Below are 22815 nucleotides of genomic sequence, written 5' to 3'. Positions count from 1 at the left end.
TTTAACTATATGTACGCCAGACATAGCTGCACTATTTAACTGGTCCATTTATTCAACTCTACAAGGAAGTGACCGCTTCCCCATCATAATTAATGATGATCAAAGTTCTCCAGAAAACACATCAAAACCCCAATACTGTAAATGGAATTTAAATAAGGCAAATTGGCAATCATTTAGAAAGACTGTAAATAACTATTTAAATGATCTAACTCCAACAAATAAATTTCCTTCTAAGAACATCAGTGATATTGTTCAAGACTTCACTGAAGTAATAATTAAATCTGCTGACCAGAGTATCCCTAAAACAACTCCTATGCCCTTCAAGAAAACGGTTCCCTGGTGGAATGACTCCTGTAAGGAGGCTATCAAAAATAAAAACCGTGCTTACTACCTGTACAAAAGAAATCCCATGCCTGAAAATAAAATCAATTTTCAGAAATATCGAGCAATAGCATGAAATAAAATAAAATAAAGTAAGAAAACCTCCTGGTTAACATTCGTCTCCTCCTTAACCTCCCAAGCTTCACAAAAATTTATGTGGAATATAATCCAAAGAATAAGTGGTAAATACAATAAATTCTGTATTACTTCTCTGAGAGATCCAGTCACTGGGTCAATTGTAAATGGACCTCAACAAATAGCTGTTCAACTGGCTAAATCATTTTCAAACATCTCTAGCGATAACAATTATGAACCTGAATTTCTTCACATGAAAACAACTCGAGATCTAATAGACTTAAGTGAAACTGTACCTATACTGAACTATGCTTATAATGATACTTCAGTTACAAGAAATTGTTACAGAACTCAAGAAATGCGGCAGATCTAGTCCTGGCCCAGACACCATTCCATATGAATTTTTAAAACATCTTCCACATAGTGCACTCAATTATATACTTGATATTTTCAACTATATATGGAGTTCCAAACTATTTCCAGATTAATGGTGTTGTGCTATTGTATTGCCTATACTCAAACCAGAAAAGGACATTTTGATCCCAGATAATTATCGTCCCATCACCTTGACAAATACAATGTGTAAGCTAATGGAGAAAATTGTTAACAAGAGATTATGCTGGTATTTGGAACATATACACTTTTTTAGTGATGCACAAAATGGTTTTCGTAAAGCACGTTCAACAACAGATACTCTGATATGTTTCGAAACAGAAATCCGAGAAGGTTTCCTGAATAATCAGCACCTCATAGCTGTTAGTTTAGACATTGAGAAGGCATGTGACATAGTGTGGAAAGACTATCTAATTGAAACATTGATGAAACATAATATTCAGGAAACATGCTTTACTTCATTTATAATTTCCTTAAAGATTGCCGAATTCAAGTCAGGACAAATGGAACTCGTTCACATGAAGTAACCATTGACAATGGAGTTCCCCAAGGATCAGTCATCAGTGTCACATTATTCCTCATTGCAATAAATGGCATTGTCTCCAACATTCACCTACCAGTAAAGGCTCTCCTTTTTGCCGATGATTTGACTATACTAAGTGCAGGAAGAAATAAACTAACTACTCAACAGCTACTTTAAGAATCAATTGATAATATCCAAAAATGGGCTAAAGTTACAGGGTTCAAGTTTACTAAAACTAAATGCATACTCTTCCCCAAATATAAACATACAGTACAAGACCCTGAGCTGTACATGGACAATCACAAAATTGAAACAGTAACAACTGTGAAAATCTTAGGAGTTTTATTTCTACACTACGTTAAGTTGGATACCTCACCTGAAAAACCTTAAAGATGACTGCTTGCGAAGGCTGAACATAATGAAGATCCTGGCACCAAAGAACTGGGGGGCAGACGACCAAGTGCTAATGAACACGTACAAAGCCATTATTAGGGCTAAATTAGACTATGGCAGCATTGTATACAATTCCGCAAGAATGTCTTCACTCAAAATCCTTGATTCCATCCAGTCCACAGCTCTTTGAATTGCTCTAGGGGTCTTCTGTACCAGTCCAGTAGCCAGCATTCAAATAGAAGCAAATTAACCGCCACTCGCAATTAGACGTAAACAACTAAGTTTGACTTACGCGCTCAAGGTAGCAACTATGAGTGAATCAAGAATTAAGTTGTATGCTTTTCCTAACAAGCACCAAGGTACACACATTAAATCAGGATCACAACCACAGCCCTTCAATGTCAGAATAGCCAAGTTTCTTGAAGAATTAAATTTAAATATCCCTCGCAGACAGCCCTCTTAATGTCCCATCATGGACTATTATCCTTCCAACAATTAACTTTGAAATAAATTACAGTGTCAAAAATGAAATTGACAGATCTCACTACCATCAATTATTTCTTGAAATGTCTAATAAATACCCAAGGCACACTGCAGTCTTTACTGATGGATCAAAATGTGAGGAAAGAAATGGATGTGGGATTATATATCCTGAACGTACCATGCTATACCGATTGCCTGACTACTATACAGTCTTCTCTAATGAGCTGTACGCAATAAAGCAGGCTATGCTACAAATTTTAAAAACCAGCACTGGCAATAACTCAATCATTTCTTCTGATTCAAAAAGTGCATTAAATGCAATAGAAAGTCCATCATCGAAACACATCCTTGTACAAGGAATACAACTATTGTTTAACAACATCATGAAAGAAGGCAAGCAAGTCATCCTTGTGTGGATACCCTCTCATAGAGGTATTCAAGGCAATGAATCTGCTGATCAAGCAGCTAAAGACGCTACTTACCTCCCGCTAGGCGATCTAACAATAGCTACCCCTCACACTGACATTATTGCCTATGCTAAAACGAAATTATACCAACAGTGGAAGATAAAATGGCTTCAAACTTCAAACAGCAAACTCCACGAAATAACAATGGAATCTACAGTACAACACTATCTTCACAACCTTCACAGGCAAGATCAAGTCCTAATATCTAGAAAACGGATCGGCCACTCCAATATAAGTCGCAGCTACCTCCTGGAGAAGAAACTGCCTCCCATCTGTACAGCATGCAATAGTGTTGACTGTGAAGCACATCATTACCGACTGTTCACTGTATGACAAATGGCACCAGTACCACGGTATACCTAAGGATATTAAGGGGGCACACTCATCTCCTTCACTGTGCAAACAAATTATAAAGTTTTTCAAAGACACTGGTCCGTATTCAAAAATGTAATTGTTCCGTTTAAAATAGCAAAATCTTTTATATTCCTTTCATTCTTCACTCTACTGTAATTAAATATAAATTCTACTGGCTCACCTTCACTCCAGGCAAAATGGGGGCTTTTACCACAAGAGAACATCTGAGATTGCATCCGTAATACCCATTATTGAGGCAATGAAAATATATTGGAAACAAGTTGTATAGTGGCCCATTCGTCCACAATGCAGACCTCCACGTTTTGACATTTTCAAATTCATATTGGCATAGTGTTGTGGTGGTTGTGTAATATTTGCCAAAATCTCAGTTTTGGTACAAAGTGTTATATAAATGTAAAATAGAACTGTCTGTACATTGCTGCAGTGCATACATGACATCATTGTGTCATAACCAGCTAACTCCTCTGATCCACTCGCCTATTTTTCAGCAAACAATTATGACTCTACCATTGATTTTATAGCAAAATGATTATCATCACCATTAGACTTGGATGTGTTAACACTTTCAACACTATGCCCGTACGGGATATGGGCGCATTGCTTTCCTGTTTGTGGACGGCGCCCGTGTACCATACGGGCATGATTTTCGTGTGTGTTTGTAGGCAGCTGCACGTATCCCACGTATCCCATACGGTTCCTTTCCCTTGCTTGGAGGTAGTACTTTATCTAGTGTCCACTAAAATGCAGCAGTTATCGGGAAGTTCAAACCTAAATGATAATAAAGGTAGTTTCTTCTTGCCATGACCTGTACGGAAGCACTCGATGTGCAGGGTGCTGAGCATGCCAAATCTGTCAGCTGTGTTACTGTACAAACCTGTCCCAATACCATCTCAATTATAGTGATATCTTGGATATTTTGTTGGGAGTAGCAGGTTCAGAAATAGATGGCAGTGATGAATACTCTGCTTATGAACCAGATGACATTTCAAATGGTAGTTCGGGCAAGAGTTTAATTTTTACGTCACTTTCAAGTGCATGTTTTTTGGCTGCATTACTTTACTCCAGATGAAAACGGTAGAAATTTGGGCTTATTTTTTCGTTTAGACGAAGAGACGCAGGCTGATGATTCACCTGTACCGTGAAGAGAAAATAGTTGGTAGGGCATGGTTGGACTGTTTTCAGGGCTATTATACAAAAAAAAACTGTTCCTAAATATGTGAATTATATATTTCTAATGTAATTGTGTTTATTTGTGGCTTAAGTAGCCTCATTAAATGGCTCATTTTGATTCTTTGAGCATGCTTATTGGTGAAAATTTAAATGTAAAAGTTGTTTTCCTCATACATTTTTTATATTTTTCAATGGCGACGCGTGACGTTTTGAAAATTGTTACCACACTCCTTCTGAGAGGATATTGTCTCTTGCACCGCAGCATTTTTATGAGCAGTACAGATGTAAGTTCATAAAAGTGAAAGACTTGATATTACTTTTGTATAACATCATGTGGTACGTTGGTACTAACAACGTAAGACAAGCAGGTGGTATAAGTACCAACATAGTTGGGGATGTGTGGGACCTGGTAAAGGCAGCAAGGGTGAAGTTTAAGGAAGCAGAGATTTTCATTGGAATACTGTGTAGGAGGAATACTGACTGGGAGGTGACTGGAGATTTAAATGAGACTATGGAGTGGGTGTGTGGGAAACTGGGAGTGAGATTTCTAGATCCTAATGGATGAGTAGGAGTTACGGATCTGCGCTCAGGTGGCCTTCACTTAAACCACAGTGGTACATATAAGTTAGGAAATTTGTTTAGAAGGGTTATAGGGAGGTACATTCAGGGAAATGGGGTGGCCTAGGGGTGATAAGGGAACAGGGAACTGGAAATCAAGTAGGGATGACATAAAAATTTTAGTGCTCAACTGTAGAAGTATTGTAAAGAAAGGAATAGAATTAAGTAATTTAATAGATATATACTCACCAGATATTGTAATAGGAGTTGAATCATGGCTGAGAAATGTTATAATGGATGCAGAAATTTTTCTCACGGAACTGGAGTGTGTATCGTAGAGATAGGATAGGAATAGTAGGAGTAGGAGTATATATTCTGGTGAAAGAAGAATTCGTAAGCTACAAAAAAGTTGAAGATGACAAACATGAAATTCTAGGTGTAAGGCTCATCTCTAAAGATAATAGGCAACTCGTCTTTCGAGTGTACAGACTGGGAAAGGGTAACGCAGATGCTGATTCAGAATTATTTGATAACATAATCAGCTATGTGGGGGAAACAATAATGAAAGGAACGTGATTGTAGCGGGTGATCTCAATTTACCAAATGCCAATTGGGAAGGTAATGCAAACGACAGGAACCATGACCGACAAATGGCAAATAAGTTAATATGGGAAGGGCATCTGATTCAGAAAGTGATGGAACCAACTAGAGGGAAGAATTTTCTGGATGTTGTGCCGGTAAAACCAGATGAGCTCTATAGAGAAACCGAAGTAATAGATGGTATCAGTGATCATGAAGCTGTTTTTGTTGTAGTTAAAAGTAAATGTGAAAGAAAGGAAGATATTAAAATTAGGGCTATTAGGCAGTACCATATGGCTGATAAAACAGGCATGAGGGAGTTTGTAAAAAGTAACTATGATCGGTGGAAAACGGTAAATAAAAATGTGAACAGACTCTGGGATGGGTTTAAAGCAATTGTTGAGGAATGTGAAAATAGGTTTGTACCTTTAAAGGTGGTAAGGAATGGTAAAGATCCAATATATTATAACAGAGAAGTAAAGAGACTAAGAAGGTGGTGCAGGTTGGAAAGAAATAGTTAGAAATGGCTGTGGAAGTAAGGAGAAATTGAAGGAACTTAGTAGGAAACTGAATCTAGCAAAGAAGTCAGCTAAGGATAACATGATAGCGAGCATAATTGGCGGTCATACAAATTTTGGTGAAAATTGGAAGAGTATGTATAGGTACTTTAAGGCAGAAACAGGTTCCGAGAAGGATATTCCAGGAATCATTAATGAACAAGGGGAGTGTGTATCCAAGGATCTTCAGAAGGCAGAAGTATTCAATCAGCAGTATGTAAAGATTGTTGGTTACAAGGATAATGTCCAGATAGAGGAGGTGACGAATGCTAAAGAAGTATTAAAATTTACCTATGACAACAATGACATTTACGGTAAGCTACAAAAGTTGAAAACTAGAAAAGCAGCTGGAATTGATAAGGTTTCGTGGGATATACGAGTCAATACGGACCAATTAAGGACCAATATGGTCATGTTTGTCGGATATACTAAAGACAATGGGTTGGGATATAGTACCATATCTGAAGTAATTTGATTATTGTTTGCATGAAGGAGCTATACCAAATGAATGGAGAGTTGCTATAGTAACCCCTGTGTATAAAGGAAAGGGTGGTAGACATAAAGCTGGAAATTACAGGCCAGTCAGTTTGACATGCATTGCATGTAAACTTTGGTAAAGCATTCTTTCTGATTATATTAGACATGTTTGCAAAATTAACAACTGGTTTGATAGATGGCAGTTTGGGTTTAGGAAAAGTTATTCCACTGAAGGTTTTTACCTTTAAAGGTGGTAAGGAATGGTAAAGATGTAATATATTATAACAGAAGTAGAGATACTAAGAAGGAGGTGCAGGTTGGAAAGAAATAGTTAGAAATGGCTATGGAAGTAAGGAGAAATTGTAGGATTCCAGCAAGATATAGCAGATAACCTGGATTGAGGAGGTCAAATGGACTGTATCGCGATCAACCTATCTAAGGCATTTGATAGGGTGGATCATGGGAGACTACTGTCAAAAATGAGTGCAATTGGGCTTGACAAAAGAGCGACTGAATGGGTGGCTAAGTTTCTAGAAAATAGAACTCGGAGAATTAGAGTAAGCGAAGCTTTATCTGTCCCTGTAATAATTAAGAGGGGAATTCCTCAAGGCAGTATTATTCTACCTTTGTTTTCTTATATGTATCAATGACATGTGTAAAGAAGTGGAATCAGAGATAAGGCTTTTTGCAGATGTTATTCTGTACAGAGTAATATGTAAGTTACAAGATTGTGAGCAACTACAAAATGACCTCGATAATGTTGTGAGATGGACAGTAGGCAATGGTATGATTACAAATTTGGTTAAAAGTCAGGTTGAGAGTTTCACAAATAGGAAAAATCCTCTCAGTTTTAATTACTGCGTTGTTGGGGTGAAAGTTCCCTTTGGGGATCATTGTAAGTACCTAGGTCTTAATATAAGGAAAGATCTTCATTGGGGTATTCACATAAATATGATTGTAAATAAAGTGTACAGATCTCTGCACGTGGTTATGATGCTATTTAGGGGTTGTAGTAAGGATGTAAAGGAGAGGGCATATAAGTCTCTCGTAAGACCCCAACTAGAGTATGGTTCCGGTGTATGGGACCCTCACCAGGATTACTTGATTCAAGAAGTGGAAGAAATCCAAAGAAAAGCAGCTTGATTTGTTCTGGGCGATTTCCGACGAAAGAGTAGCGTTACAAAAATGTTGCAAAGTTTGGGCTGGGAAAACTTGGGAGAAAGGAGATGAGCTGCTTGACTAAGTGGTATGTTCCGAGCTGTCAGTGGAGAGATGGTGTGGAATGACATCAGTAGACGAATAATTTTGAGTGGTGTTTTTAAAAGTAGGAATGATCACAAAATGAAGATAAAGTTGGAATTAAAGGGGACAAATTGGGGCAAATATTCATTTATAGGAAGGGGAGTTAGGGATTGGAATAACTTACTGAGAGAGATGTTCAATAAATTTCCAATTTCTTTGCAATCATTTAAGAAAAGGCTAGGAAAACAACAGATAGGGAATCTGCCACCTGGGTAAATGCCCTAAATGCAGATCAGTAGTGATTGATTGATTGATTGATTGATTGATTGATTGATTGATTGATTGATTGATTGATTGATTGATTGATTTGAAAATGATGAAATGGCACATAATATATTGAACACTAGTGAGCATCAAAATCATAGAGACTAGCAGTCTGTTATGCAATAATTGAAAGTAGTTCAAATCATAAAAAACGTATTGCAGGCTACTCATGCGCTCATAAACATCTATTAAAGTGCTGACAATTTGTCCGTTATTTTGTACCAGCTTATTATGCTCGTCAATTTTCTTTCTTTTAGCTGTACTCAAACAGAATTCTATTCTGGACCTTCCGAAGAACTGAATCATATCGGCAGCAGTGTTGATGTGTGCTTGAGACACCTCATGGCGTCTCTTTAAAATTCAGAAACTATCTAAATTGTCCACACAGTCTTTATTCCAAGCATTATTTTCTGAGGAAAATAGAATACATGGCCAACAGTACAGTTTATTCATTTTTGCACAACCACATAACCAGTCCACCACGAGTCATGAAAATATTGTACTGTTCTTTCCTATTCCTTGAATAAATTTTTAAGAGAAAGTGTGGGTCTACCTTTTCAATTATGTTTTTATTTTCTTCAAAAGTTCTTAACAAAAATGGTGTGTTCATTAAGCTTTCCAATATACACGAACAATCTGGGCTTGCCAACTCACTTATTTTCGAGTTGGAAGCGACAGCACTCCTTTTAATGTTTAATACATTGTGCAGTTCTATAGGCTATCCTTACCTAACATAAATTAAATATAAATTCACACTTTAACAAGAGAAGTCACATCGTGTTATTATGGAAAACAATAACAAAATAATATAACAATGCGCTGTTGAGCGCAGCGGAAAGAACGAAGGGAACAGCTCGGCACCGACGTTATAAGCTTTTGTTTCCCCTTTCCACTGTGGTAACATGACCAGAGAATGTAGCAGGATACATCTCCGTGTCGAGGGGAAAGGGGGCTTGCTTGGCACAGGCGCAGTAATACTCTCCTAGCTGTTAGAAGAGATCCAAACCATAACCACTGCATGGAGTGTTAACAGCCTCTCGCTCAGCTTTGATGGTGGCAAACTGCTGCAATAGAGTTCTTACGACACATCCCGGCGAAGAAACAAAAATATTAAATATTAATATTTTTATATTTTCAAACTGTACCTGTAGTAACAATGGATACTAGCACGCTTTGCCACTGATGTTTTTCATAAGACTAGTATAGTTGAAATACTTCAGATATGTACATCCTGATTAACATCTTCGATTTGAGTGGCTGAGACCTTCATATGATACAAATATCAGGTATGTGCTATGTTTCCCTGTTGTGTAATAATGTATTCAATTGTAGGAAAAAGACCCAGTTCACTGCCAGCGTCCATGCTAAAATATGGTAGTGTTGAAAGTGTTAATTGATCATTTAGCCAAGTTTCATTGAAATCTGTCTGATCTAATGCGAATAGCCCCCAGAAGAGAAAATTGAGATGAAATTTTTCCCATATCAAGAATAATATTTTCACTGTCGGCAGCCCTGAAGATAGTTTTCCGCAGTTTCCCGTTTTCACACCAGGCAAATGCTGGAGCTGTACCTTAATTAAGGCCACGGCCGCTTCCTTTCCATTCCTAGGCCTTTCCTGTCCCATCATCGCCGTAAGACCTATCTGTGTCGGTGCGATGTAAAGCAAATAGCAAAATAATATTTTGATAGAGTATGCTTCCTTTGAGGTGGAATAGTGTCATAACTTTGCATCCAATCTATTTTCCTGTCATGCCATGCTTCAGTGTTGCTGTCTATATAATTACTTTTTATAGTGGTTCACAAAATAAACATTTCCATATTTTTGATAAAACAGTGGTAATTGTTAGGGTAATTGAGCATCTAATAAAAAGCAATCTTGTGTAGAGTTTAGTTTGAATATCAATATTCTTAAAAGTTGTAGACTTTTTCATAACACTTCCAAATTATTGGATAAATATTAAAATGTTGTGAGTGAGAGTTCCAGGAAGAGATGCTGAATTTTATCTATTTTATGCTTTTCTAGTGATCTCAGCTTTGGACGAGTGAATGAAATGGGGAGATTTGAGACTGATGTTGAACCAGAACCTGACAAGAAAGGAGGTTAGTTATCATTCAGTTTTCATTAACTTAACTGAAGATTTCAGTAATAGAAAATCATTCCCTTTTTTTTCCCTCAAGTATTCTAGTTGCATCTCATCTTACGTGCCTATTTTTTTAATACTTTATTTGGAGATCAAATAATTTGAAATACCTTTTCAAAAGGAATGAGTCTTTATAAGCTATAAATTTCATTTTTGTTCCATATTGTAATACAATTTTAATATAGTATATGAAGTAAATGATATTACATAAGTCTTGGGACTAGTTTCAGCCACTTAGTGGCCATCTTCAGCCAAATAAAAATTAAATGGATTATGTGATAACTAAAACATATGTATACCGTACAAAGATAACGTTGTAGGAATAATTATAACATTAAAATATATATAACAAAAATTAAGGTTATGATCTTCTTGTCATAATAGGATGTTTTTAAGTTGACTTAGAACCTCAGGCAAAGAAGTAACGGTGGAAATGATAGCCAGAATTAGGAATTAATAAATATACAGAAAATAAATTAAATAGGAGAAAAATTATTTGAGACTCACCTCTAATGTCTGATATCTCCTTTTTTATTTCTGAAATAAATGCCATAAAAGGAACGGCAACCAGAATTTTCATGCACAGTTTTCAGTGAAGCATTCAAAATAATCGTTCTCAACGACGACGTTAGAACAGAGATTTTGTGTGCTAAATATCGAAACATTTGGGTATATGTAGAGGCACTTCATGCTACTCCTTGTCTCTTGAAAAATTGGGGGTCTCAGTACATTTATCTTTGCTCCAATTTAATTGGGTACAAAGCTTATGAACCTGGGACATCCGAATGGAGACAGAGAAGTAGGCCTTAATTTAATCCTCATTAGTGAAAACTACTTTTCACCATCTTTTTTCCATGTGGGTCCGATAATTGTTCCATAGTGTAAGTATATATTTCATGTGCATTGTGGGAAATGACGGGTCCATAAACTCCAAGACACAGACAACTCCGATACAAAATTATCTAAATTTTTATCCCGGTTCTCCTGATACCCATGGAGAGTCGGTAAAGTGAAGAATAATTGGTTGGTTATCACTATTACTAACCCACACCCAGTCACTATGGTTTTGCTTTTGCACGCGGGGCTATAGATACGATTTCACAGTCACTCATATTGGATGAACTGTCACTTCCACTTGAAATCTCTTCTTTAGTATTATCTTAATCACAATCACTGTCTTCTAGATCACTGTCTAAAACACTTTCAATTAACTCAGCAATAGCATTTCTGTCAGTTGCTCTGTACTGCACCCTGAGCAATGGCTAGGGACTGACTGACACCTGATGAAATCTTTGTGCTTTCAGAGGCTATGATTGGACAATAAGTAATGGTACAAGTTTTTAGAAGGAGAGTTGTAAGCAAGCCACATTCCTGTTCTATTCATAGAAGTTCACAAAAGGGAAACCCTTGCAGGGGTGATCAAAATATAAGCTAGTACATACAACTCGGTGTGGCGTGTAAATGTGTCGTCGTTTGGGCTGAAGGTCTGGCCATTGCTCGCGCGAACATCACGTCAAATGAGTCAAGTGGGTTGATGGACGTCTGTATCAAATTTCTACCTCAAAGCTCAGAGATTTTTGTTGGCGAAAAAATTCAAAATTTACAGCCTGCTTCCAGTCATTTAACCGGGCCACGAATGGAATGAATGAAGCCCCTATCTAGCAGCGAGGATAGGAATTGTGCCAGCTGCCGAAGCCTGTTGCACTTCTGTGGGGCAGTGATTAATGACTAACATATGAAACAAAATGATATTGGAGAGTGTTGCTGGAATGGAAGATGACAGGGGAAAATCGGAGTACCTGGAGAAAAACTTGTCCAGCCTCTGCTTTGTCCAGCAAAAATCTCACATGAAGCGACCGAGATTTGAATCACAGAACCCAGCGGTGAGAGGCTACTGCCTGAGCCATGAAGGCTACTTTTTGTAGGAAGAGGAGCATGAATAAATTTAGCTTTGAGAAAGGTGCAGATAAACATATTCATACAGTTTGCCTCATTAATAATAATAATTTCGTGTGGCTTTTTCTAGCCAAGTGCAGTCCTTGTAAGGCAGACCCTCCGATGAGGGTGGGCGGTATCTGCATGAGTAGGTAACTGCGTGTTATTGTGGTGGACGATAGTGTTATGTGTGGTGTGTGAGTTGCAGGGATGTTGGGGACAGCACAAACACCCAGCCCCCTGGCCATTGGAAATAACCAATTAAGGTTTAAATCCCCGACCCGGCCGGGAATCGAACCCGGGACCCTCTGAACCGAAGGCCAGTACGCTGACCGTTCAGCCAACGAGTCAGGGTTTGCCTCATTTAAAACTACCCAGACCCATATATGGGTCCTTATGTTGCTCTTCTCACTCATGTACTTGTGGTAAAAATCCATAGGAACCTAACTCTGCATGGGCTTGTAAGAGATTGAAATATATGTTGAAATATCGAAAAAATCCTCTACATTACACAAGATGTGTGACCTTGCAGAACCACAAGTCATCCATTTGCAGTCTTTTAAATAACATTATTCCAGATATTTAAAAAATGTTGCAAAGTAACGAAATGTACAGGTCTTTTGTACAGCAAGGAGGGAAGAATCTTTCAAGGTGCAACCCAAACAAAGTTTTGGTTGAATTTCAGTTAATTTTCATTCATGGCTATCCTCAAAGGTCAAGAAGGAATGTACTTAGCATAGTGATGGAGGACTTGAATTGCATGACTAGTAAATGTGTATACTTGATAGTGTAATCTGAGCTCTATCTTTGTGAAATGATTTTTATGTTCATAAGTTTAGATTCTTTGCATTTTTTATTCCCTTGACTGACTGCATATTTCTATCTTAGAATCTCGCCTTTCCAAGGTCGTAAAGAAGCTGGTCAATAAGGATGAAGACAAGGTATTATACTGTTTGTTATCTAGAATAATTATGTTAAGTATAAGAGTATAATTTTTTAAATAACAGTATAAACCAGAGGACATGACAAAGAGAATTTGAATTGTGGTTCACGATGAATTTAGCTTCCTAATTACAATTCATGTTAAAAGAAACTATCTTCTTACATAATTGTGAAAATAGTCTTCTTTAGGTTAAACACTGTCTTGCTGTTTGTTGCTATTAGAGTTTGGTAATTGCATGTGTTGCTTTGAATGGTAGCATAATCATTGCAATCTGTAAGAACTGGTACAGGCTCATTTTACTACCGGGTCTTTATTTTATAAGTGTGCAGCCATATTGACATTCGTACGATGGTTGGTAAAATGTGCACCGTATCTGTACACTATTTGGTGTCCTAGAGGCAGTTTCTGATGAAACTAAGACCAAAAGCTTGTCAGTCACTAAAGAAGATAGCCTCAGCTCTCAAACACACTTGGCATATTCTAAACTCGTCGAATCTCATCCTGCGAGATGTTCTATGTAACTTGTGTGAGAGTTTTTGACATGTACATATTGGACCAGTTAACCACATCATTCTCTAAAATCCCCGTGGACCATGTGTCGTCGTCTTAATGTAAACATCATTCACCACTGGCCTTTTAAATCTCTGACTGATGCTAGCACATTACCCAATAGGCCTTATGGTTTCATTTTGTGTTTTTAATTAGAAAACAATTTCTTCAGCATTTTTGTGATATTTTTATGGAATGAAATCTACAGTGATTGTGGATCTTTACGGGCTTATTATTGAGATAATAGCTTTATCTCAAAGTTTTCTTTTTTTTTTTAAAGTTAGTTGCAAGAAAATGTCCAACAGTAGTTAAAAATTTGTGTTCAGACTCTACAGTCTATGCTGTCAGACAATTCAGTTTGCTTTGTGAAAGACATCCATATAGAATTAAATGTCAGCAATATAATTTCCTCATACTCTATTAGATGTGCTGGTTAGCATCTTGCTATGATTTACAAAGGCAGCAGCACAGCAGTCTGACACACACGTTTATCTTTTAATAAAGAGCCTGTTAACCCCAGGTGGTGGATAGGGGTACCCTACAGTTCAGTAGGGCTGGTTGAAATACCCAATACGGTTTGATGACCTAGATGTTAGGCCCCTTTAAACAACAAGCGAGCAAGAAACACCCAATACAACCCGTCAACCAACAGCCCAGTTCCTGGGGGCCTTAAAATACTGGGACATGCTCTTTCCAGGGATCACAAATATGGAGAACGCAAGCCCAGGGTATGGGTGAAGACCCTAACGGCATTAGTGGCGGAGAAGGTGGACTGCCGTACGGCATCGGTGGCAGAAGAGGGAAACTTGTAGCGTCTGTACGCCAGAGGAGCGGCTACAGAAGGTGTCTGTACTCCAGTGGAGTGGCCTAGAATAACACCTGGGAGTAGGTATAAAAGGCCTTTGGGAGTGGTGACCCCATCGTAACAATAGCCTATATATGGTATGGTACTAGGAAATCAACCTCGGAAAAGGCTAGGGCGTCCCCTGCTTAGAGCGACGTGCAGTTCTCAGGGTACTGGGGAACTGTGAGAAATCAGCGACCAGTAGCCAACATTAAGATAGGAATAGTAAATCTTATGACCCTGACAGGAGAGGCAAAGGAAGTAGTAGAGTTCATGGAGAAGGAGAAGTTGGAAATGATGGAGCTGAGTGAAGTGAAATGTAAAGGTAACGGAAGGAAGAAATTAAGGAAAGATGACACATTATACTGGAGTGGTGGCCAGGAGGCAATAAACGGAGTGGGACTAATAATTTCGAAGCAGTTGGAGGAGTATGTTGAAGTGGTAGAATGTGTCAGTGACAGAATAATGAAGATTAGACTAAAGATGAAGAATGAAGTGATGGACTTCATACAAGTATATGCACCACAGACGGGAAACAGGGAAAAAGATATTGAAGGTTTCTTGAAGAAAGTAGAAAGAGAAATTTCAGGTGTGGAAGTGGTTATTATGGGAGATCTGAATGCACAGGTCGGAAATGAGAAACCAGGAAAGGAAGAAGTCATTGGACCATATGGATATGGGGAAAAAGAATTGTGAAGGAGAGGAACTAGTGGACTTCTGTGAAAGGAAGGGACTTATAGTGGGGAATAGATGGTTTCGAAAGAAAAACAGCAGGAAAATTACGAGAGATGGGTGGGGTGACAGAAGAATAAAATCAGTACTTGACTACTTTTTGGTGGAAAGGACAAATCGCAGGAAGTTGATGGATGTGATAGCTTTACCAGGAGAAGCATTTGATGGGGACCATAGAGTTGTGGTGGCAAAATTACAGTTGGGAAAAATGGAAAAACTAAGAGATAAGAGAAAGCAGAATGAAAGTACACAAGAACCTTGTTTATCCCAATTTATCTTAACTGATCCGGATTATCGAAAATTTGGATAATCCGGAAAAACTAAAAAACAAATACAGTACATGTTATTCTGGTATATTATATTAATGTAAGTTGTACAGTAATACCTTTTTCAATTGCACCAAAATACCTTCTTACATTTACGACTCTTTCTTATGCACTGAAATAACGTGAGTTTTTTCTGTTTTACATTTGTATACAGTTTGCGCGCAGCATGATCTCGAAGATGTTTTACTAACATCCAAGGATTAGTTCTGCCGGTGTTTTTTCAGTCTGGGATTCTAAATAGGCCATTAGTTTGTCCAGCTGCATTGTTGCATCTCAACGAGTCGTTTCTTCTGATTGAGCGCCGGTTTCATTTTCAAATTCACCATTACTCTCGTCATTACCTGCTGAGGAAAAAGAGGCAATAATTTATTCATCTGTCATTATGCCGTAGCCTAATTACAGTTATTTTTTAACCAGTCATTTCGTCCACATCTACGTCCGAGCATCCGGGAATGCATGCAAATGTGTCAAGGAAGTCAGAAAAGTCCACGGTTTCCCATTCTCAATTCCAGGTGAATGCCAGGACAGTACCTTTGATAGACCGTGGCCGACTTGGCTTCCAATTCCTGTCCTTAACTATCCTTGGCGGAAAACACATTCACAAAAAATCGACCCCGTAAAAGAAATACTGCACAAGTAAAAATACATTTTTATTACTTTCGATCCGGATAAACTGGAGATCCGGATTAATGAGGGCCGGATGAACGAGGTTTTTGTGTATGGAAATTGAAAGACAAAACTGTACAGGAAGATTTTCAGGAGAGATTGAAAGAACAAATCCCAGTTACTGAAGTGGAAAACGTAGAGGAGTAAGCCAATTTTAAAAAGGCATTTGTTAGTGCAGTGGAGAGTGCTTTTGGCAAGACATCTACAAGAATGAAAGAAAAGGAGACAGTCTGGCGAGAATGGAACCAAGATCGAACAGAAGAAAGCAAACGGAAGTATTCAACAGCAAACAGATATGTAGTAAGAGGACAGGAAGAGTTATCACAAAGTTAGTGAAAATGGAAGATGGGGAATTAACACACCCAGAAGAGATAGAGAGAAGATATAATTAGTATTTTGATAAGTTATTGAATGTCAACAACTGTACAGGAGGGATAGAAGCAATACAGTGGGAGGACTCAATAACAGAGGATAATATAACAATGCTGGAGGTAGAGTTAGTGGTACAAAAGATGAAGATGGGAAAGCAACAGGGATGGATGAAATCAGTGTGGAAACGATAAAGGCTGCTGGACCTGTTGGTATGCAATGGTTGTACTGACTACTAAAGTGTATGTGGAAACACAATTGTGTACCAGAACACTGGAAAAAAGGGTTAATAATACCATTGTTTAAGAAAAGGGACAAGAAAGTTTGTGGTAACTATAGAGGTATCACACTTATATCGCAGGAAGTTAAAATACTGGAAATGTTAGAAAGAAGAATAAGAAGAAAGATTGAAGGAGAGTTACAAGAGGAACAATATGGCTTCAGGAGTGGAAGATCTACAGTGGACCCAAACTTTGGCATGAGGCAGCTGATGGAAAAGAACTGGGAATGTGGAAAGGACCTGGTCATGACTTTCATAGATATAGAAAAGGCATATGATAGTGTCCCCAGAGAGAAGGTTTGGGAAACCATGGTTAAAAAGAGACTCGAAAGAGAAATGTTAGAAATGGTGCAAGCAATGTACAGCAACTGTGTTAGCAGAGTACTGACCCCAGTTGGAAAGACAGAATGGTTTAGGAATAAGACTGGACTAAGACACGGGAGTGTGCTGTCCCCTCTGTTTGTTTATTATGGTCATGGACAAAATTGTAAAGGAAACAAAGGAAGCCTATGGAGATAGATGAAGATACTGCTATTTGCAGATGATGATGTGATCTGGGGAAAGAACAGCAAAGAAGTGCAACAACAACTAAATGTACTGAACGAAAAAATTGATAAGTATGGCATGAAAATAGATACAGAGAAAAGCAACACTATGGTGATGTCGAGAGGGGAAATGCAAGGAAGGAGCACTGTGAAAATTGGAAGTCAGTCTGGAAATTGTGGACAGCTTTAAATATCCAGGAAGTGAATTAATCCAATATGCCAGGGTGGACATGGAGATTAGCAGGAGGATACAGCAGGGTAATGCTTGTTTGGAACAAAGAAGTACCAAGGAAAAGTAAGGAGATAAATTAGAAAATGTACTACATACCCATACCGACTTATGTAGCTGAGACTTAGACTTTGACTAGAGGCAAGAGAGTAGAATTCACAGCAGTGAAATGAAATTCCTAACCAGTATGATAGGAAAAACAAGGAAAGACAGAGTGAGAAATAGATGTTAGGAAGGAAGTTGGGATAGGAAAGCTAAATGAGAGAGTTGAAGGGGGGGGGGGGGGAAGTGGTTTGGGCATGTAAAGAGGATGGAGGAAAATATAATTCAAAGACAGATGCTGGAGGGAAAGTGCGAGGGCAAGAGGAAGACCCAGAACAAGATGGATTGAATCGGTAAAGAGCGGCATAAGAAGACGAAATTTAGACTGGGACAAGTGGAAGAGGAGTGGTGGAAGGAAAGAGGAAAATGGGGAAGGGCCATAAATACCCTGATCTGGCAGGAGCTGGATAAGGGGAAATGATGATGATGATGATGATGATGATAGACAAATATCACATGAGAATACACAATACTTTGAATATTTAAACAAAATCACTCCTAAGTATAGCTTCAACAAATTGAGGCATGTCGAGCGGTTTGCGACGTGTATTGCGTATTAGTGGTGCAAAAATTATGACTGACTTTGTTGAAGATGTACTAGATAGTGACAGTGATAATGATTTCAGCTTTGGTGACTTTGATTTAGGAAATAATATTGGAGGAGTTATTAGTTCAAGTGGAAAAGCTAAGATGATCAGTAGGTATTTAGTCGTGCGAGGAGTCAGATGTGGGGCATGTGCACCAAAGGCTCGAACACAAACGCTCATGGATGCACCGATGGAATGGCAGGTTTTCAAATGCACACAGGACTAACTGAAGTGGTATAAGAAATTGTTTCTTCATATGTTGGACTTAGCTATTTACAACAGCTGGTCATTTGGAAAGCCTTTAATGTGGGGGAGAGAATGACTGCTCTTGATTTCCATCTCGCGGTAGTGCGTAGCCTGATAGAACAGCACACTGTGTTGCACCCCATTTACACGGGGGGAAAAATCAACAAAGACCTCACCCTGTAGGCTAAGACACATTTCATGTCCATGATTCCATCCACTGACAAGAAAAAGATATGTTAGCTGGCAATGTGTTTTCTGTCTGAGGAAAGGTGTTAGGAAAGACATAAGAACAACATGCACTACCTGTAGAAATGTACCCTTGTGCTTCAACCGCTGTTTCGAGGCATTCCGTACTGAGCTCGGCATGTAATATTAAGATGCAAATACATTTTATTAGTATTTCAACAAAAGTACTTTTTTCCTAAAACATTCAGTAAAGTACAAGGAATGTATGATCAAAATAATCTGTGATAAATCTATGTCCATAACATGTGGTGGACACTTTATGTTCAATGCTGATTTGCCATCCATGATGGGGAATGGGTTAGCACAAACTACTCTGCCAAAATATACTTATTAACAATAGAGCAATGGCAGTGATACTAATGCTTGCTGAAATCAATAGGATGATTTCAGTTGTCAGTTTCATATGTTAACACTAAATCACCATGTTCATCTGCTGGCCTGACTCTGCACGTCTAGATGTGGCGAGATCACTGTACCCCTAGCATTGTACCTATCTTGCACAGCTTTAAAATAAAGACCCTCTACTTTGCTGAAATTTGATTACTTACCTGGTTTTACTGTTATCAGATATCTTGTAAATTCTTGTAGTGGTTTAGATATTAAAGAACTGAAATGGGAATTGTAAACAATTCCACCTTCATGGAGAGGATATTGTACACTGTTCAAAAAAATTAGGGGGACAACATTTTAAACACCTGGATTAGTTTTTCAGGAATGGGTGGAGTGAAACAGACATTTTACGTGGAAAATGAAACTTTTATTTAACTGAAATGTACATATCCTGTTCTCTTCTTATCACACATCTTGGTGCTGTGACCATAAATTCAAAACGACGCCATAAACCAAAGTGGAAAATCCTTCATTTAATTCACATAGAGCACAAAAAGAAACATTTCAATACCTGGAAGGCTTTCCATGTGCCCGTATTACTGCCTCACATCCTCGAGGCATGCTCCCGACAAGTCTGCGAACTGTTTGTTGTAGAATTTTGTCCCACTCGTCAATAAGGACATTTGCAAGTTGTTCAAGAGTCTGAGGTGCTACAGGACGAGCCCTGAGTTGTCTGTCCAGCATATCCCATAAATGTTCAATGGAACTGAGGTGGGGACTCGCAGCAGGCCAGTGTAATATTTGAATTGCGAAGTCCTGGTGGCTGCTGCTGAATGCGCTCCCACATTGTCACGTTGTAGGATAAACTGGAGACCCTTTACAACTGCAATGGTCATGATATGATCCAGTACACTCTCTTTGGTGTACCTCTGAGCATTAAGTCGTCCTCTGATTATTTGAAGGTCCGATCGGCCATCAGTTGTAATGCCTCCCTACACTATGACTGAGCTGTAACCAAATCTGTCCATTACCTGGGCTGCTGCTTCATTATAACGTTGACCACAACGATATACACGTATACGTCCGTCGCACTGTGTTAGATGAAAGCGGGACTGGTCTGTAAACAATACATTGCGCCAGTGACGCAGCTGCCAGTTCCTATGGTCCTCAGCAAATCAAAGTCGATCTCTCTTGTGCCGAACAGTTAATTGAGGGATCTGATGAAGTCTTCTTGGTCTTAAACCTGCCTCTCAGATCTGTTGCGTATTGTTTGGTCACTGAAACTGCAACCATTTGCTGTTCCTAGATAATTTTGTAGATCCTGGGCAGTCGCAGAGCACCAGCTGAGAGAACAGTTCATCACGTATCTGTCTTCTCTGGCCTATGTTTTCTGTTTTCTCCCTTTCCCTGGGTTTCCTGTGTAAGTACCAGTTTCATGAAATCGTTTCCAACCCTCCCAACAATAGACGAAGCCACATAGTGTCTGTAGACACTGCGCGAATAGTCCACTACTGCCACAAAGCCATGGCTTTCCAACGAAATGTGGAGGATTCCTCTCATTCTTAAAATATGTTGGACGAATAAGAGCAACAGTATATATCTTAATCATGGACTACACGCGATCAAATTCTTGTCCCTCTATATATATATATATTTTTTTTTTAGCAGTGTATTTATGTATGCCATTTTATTTTGATGACTGGACCAGGCCTTCAGTCCTTTTTCTTCATGATATACATATATACATGCTGCCCACAGTTACCACTAACTTGTGTTCTACTTGATAAGTTTTTCAAGACGTTGTTTAGTGAAATTTCTATTTAGACTTTCTCTGGGATAGCCAAAAATGTTGTATTTTTAAATGGAGGAGTCACTTTTTGTGAATTCAACTAGATTCATTTGATCTCGATGGGGCCAAAAAAGAATGTCCTCTAAAGGTGGGAAAACCATAGATAAAGATAATATAAATGGTGGTTTCACTGTGCATTTTTTTTTTTTTTTTTACTTTAAGATCTAATGTATGAAATAAAATTTTCAGAGGGACAGCCTGTTAAGAAATTAAAATATCCTTGTTTCACATGCATGCTAGAAACTCCAACACAGTGATGATTCATTTTTTCATTTGTAATTAAGAAATTTTCAATTCGATGTACTCCCTAGCATTTCTTAAGTATTATTTGCTCATTAATTTTACTTGTCTAGATTCCAGGTTATGCATTGTTCACCGAAATTTAATATATATGTATGAAAATCTTAATTTGTTCTGTATTTTAATTCTTAAGTGTCTAAACTATAACATGATGTGCTTATGGTCACTGTCCATGTAGAAAAAACTTTTTAAAGGTACTTTAGTTGTTTTATTTTGGTGATTGGCCAGGTCTTCAGTCCTATTTCCACTTATACTTGGTATTTGACCGAGACCTGGTGGTATCTTTTAATGCTCACCCTGCTCTGTTATCAACACACCACTTTTATAATACAAGCAGTCTTTCTATACTTATATCATCTGGAGAAGTCTGTAAATGTATGAGAGTAGTTCATTTAATACAGTGGAAATATTGATTGAATATTAAAGCAATCAAAAATCTTACCTCATTGTTACGGGCATTTAACGTGTTGATCACTTTGTAATTTTGCTCATCCTTGAACTGTTTTTCACCGGGTTTGTTTGCTGTGCGGTTAGGGGCGCGCAGCTGTGAGCTTGCATCCGGGAGATAGTGGGTTTGAACTCCACTGTCGACAGCCCTGAAGATGGTTCTCCGTGGTTTCCCATTTTCACACCAGGCTGGGTACGTTCTGCTGCAGCACTGTCAACAAGAGAAACTGAAACCTCCTTTATGAAGTCTGCAAGCTGGAAAGGCCAGGTTTTCTTGTTGAGCCTGAATGCATTTACCATGTCCATCATCACAATGTTGAAGTTTCTTCCACTACTTGACATTCCAGACCACGTACCTACTACGCTGTCGTAGCAGGGGGAGAGGCGATACTCTCACGTGGCGCGTCCCAGGTGGCGGTTAGTGGGGACCTAACCAGCTTGCCGGAAGATTTGAGCGAAATAAAATAGCTCTCGCGGACCAAACACACAACCCCCTGTGGGTGGGGGACACAGATGAAGAATATACCCACGGTATACCCTGTCTGTCCTAAGAGGCAAATACAAGGGGTGACCAAGGGATGACTGATTAAGAACCATGAGACTACTTGTGATTAGCACCATCACGTGGAGAACAAGAGTAGTACCACTATGTTAGGTACACAAGAGGTTTGCGATTAGTAGCAGCAGAGAGCGGTTCGCTGTGGGTTTACAGTACCTGTGATTAGTACCACTTTATGCAGAACACCATGGGCTTACGTTGTCTGTGATTAGTACCATTCTGTGAGAAACACCATGGTTCTGGGCATTGCCTGTGATTAGTACCATTATGTGAGAAACACCACAGTTCTGGGCATTGCCTGTGATTAGTACCACCACAGTATATGCGCAACACCATGAGTCTGCATTACCTGTCATTAGTACCCACTATGTGAGGAACACCACGGGATAGTTTGAGTCCCTGTTGTGATCAGTACACCACTGGGCGAGCTGGCCGTGCAGTTAGGGCTTGCATCTGGGAGACAGTGGGTTCAAACCCTAATGTCACCAGCCCTGAACATAGTTTTCTGTGGCTTCCCATTTTCACACCAGGCAAATGCTGGGGCTCTAGCTTAATTAAGGACACGGCCGCTTCCTTCTCACTCCTAGGAATTT

The 22815-nt window shown here is 38.8% G+C and overlaps 1 protein-coding gene across 1 annotated transcript in view; it reads left to right on the top strand.

Moving 5' to 3' along the window:
• Positions 1 to 22815, top strand: part of pkaap (A-kinase anchoring protein pkaap) — a 217149-nt gene that overhangs the window by 163595 nt on the left and 30739 nt on the right. The window contains exons 9-10 of the mRNA XM_067139711.2: positions 10021 to 10097; positions 12962 to 13014. Of these exons, the coding sequence (XP_066995812.2) occupies positions 10021 to 10097; positions 12962 to 13014 (130 nt within the window). The remainder of the gene's footprint in view (positions 1 to 10020; positions 10098 to 12961; positions 13015 to 22815) is intronic.

Source organism: Anabrus simplex, chromosome 2 (genome assembly GCF_040414725.1).
Source record: "Anabrus simplex isolate iqAnaSimp1 chromosome 2, ASM4041472v1, whole genome shotgun sequence".
Lineage (NCBI taxonomy): Eukaryota > Metazoa > Arthropoda > Insecta > Orthoptera > Tettigoniidae > Anabrus > Anabrus simplex.
Note: the sequence above shows the minus strand (reverse complement) of the source record. Positions and strands in the feature narration are given on the sequence as shown.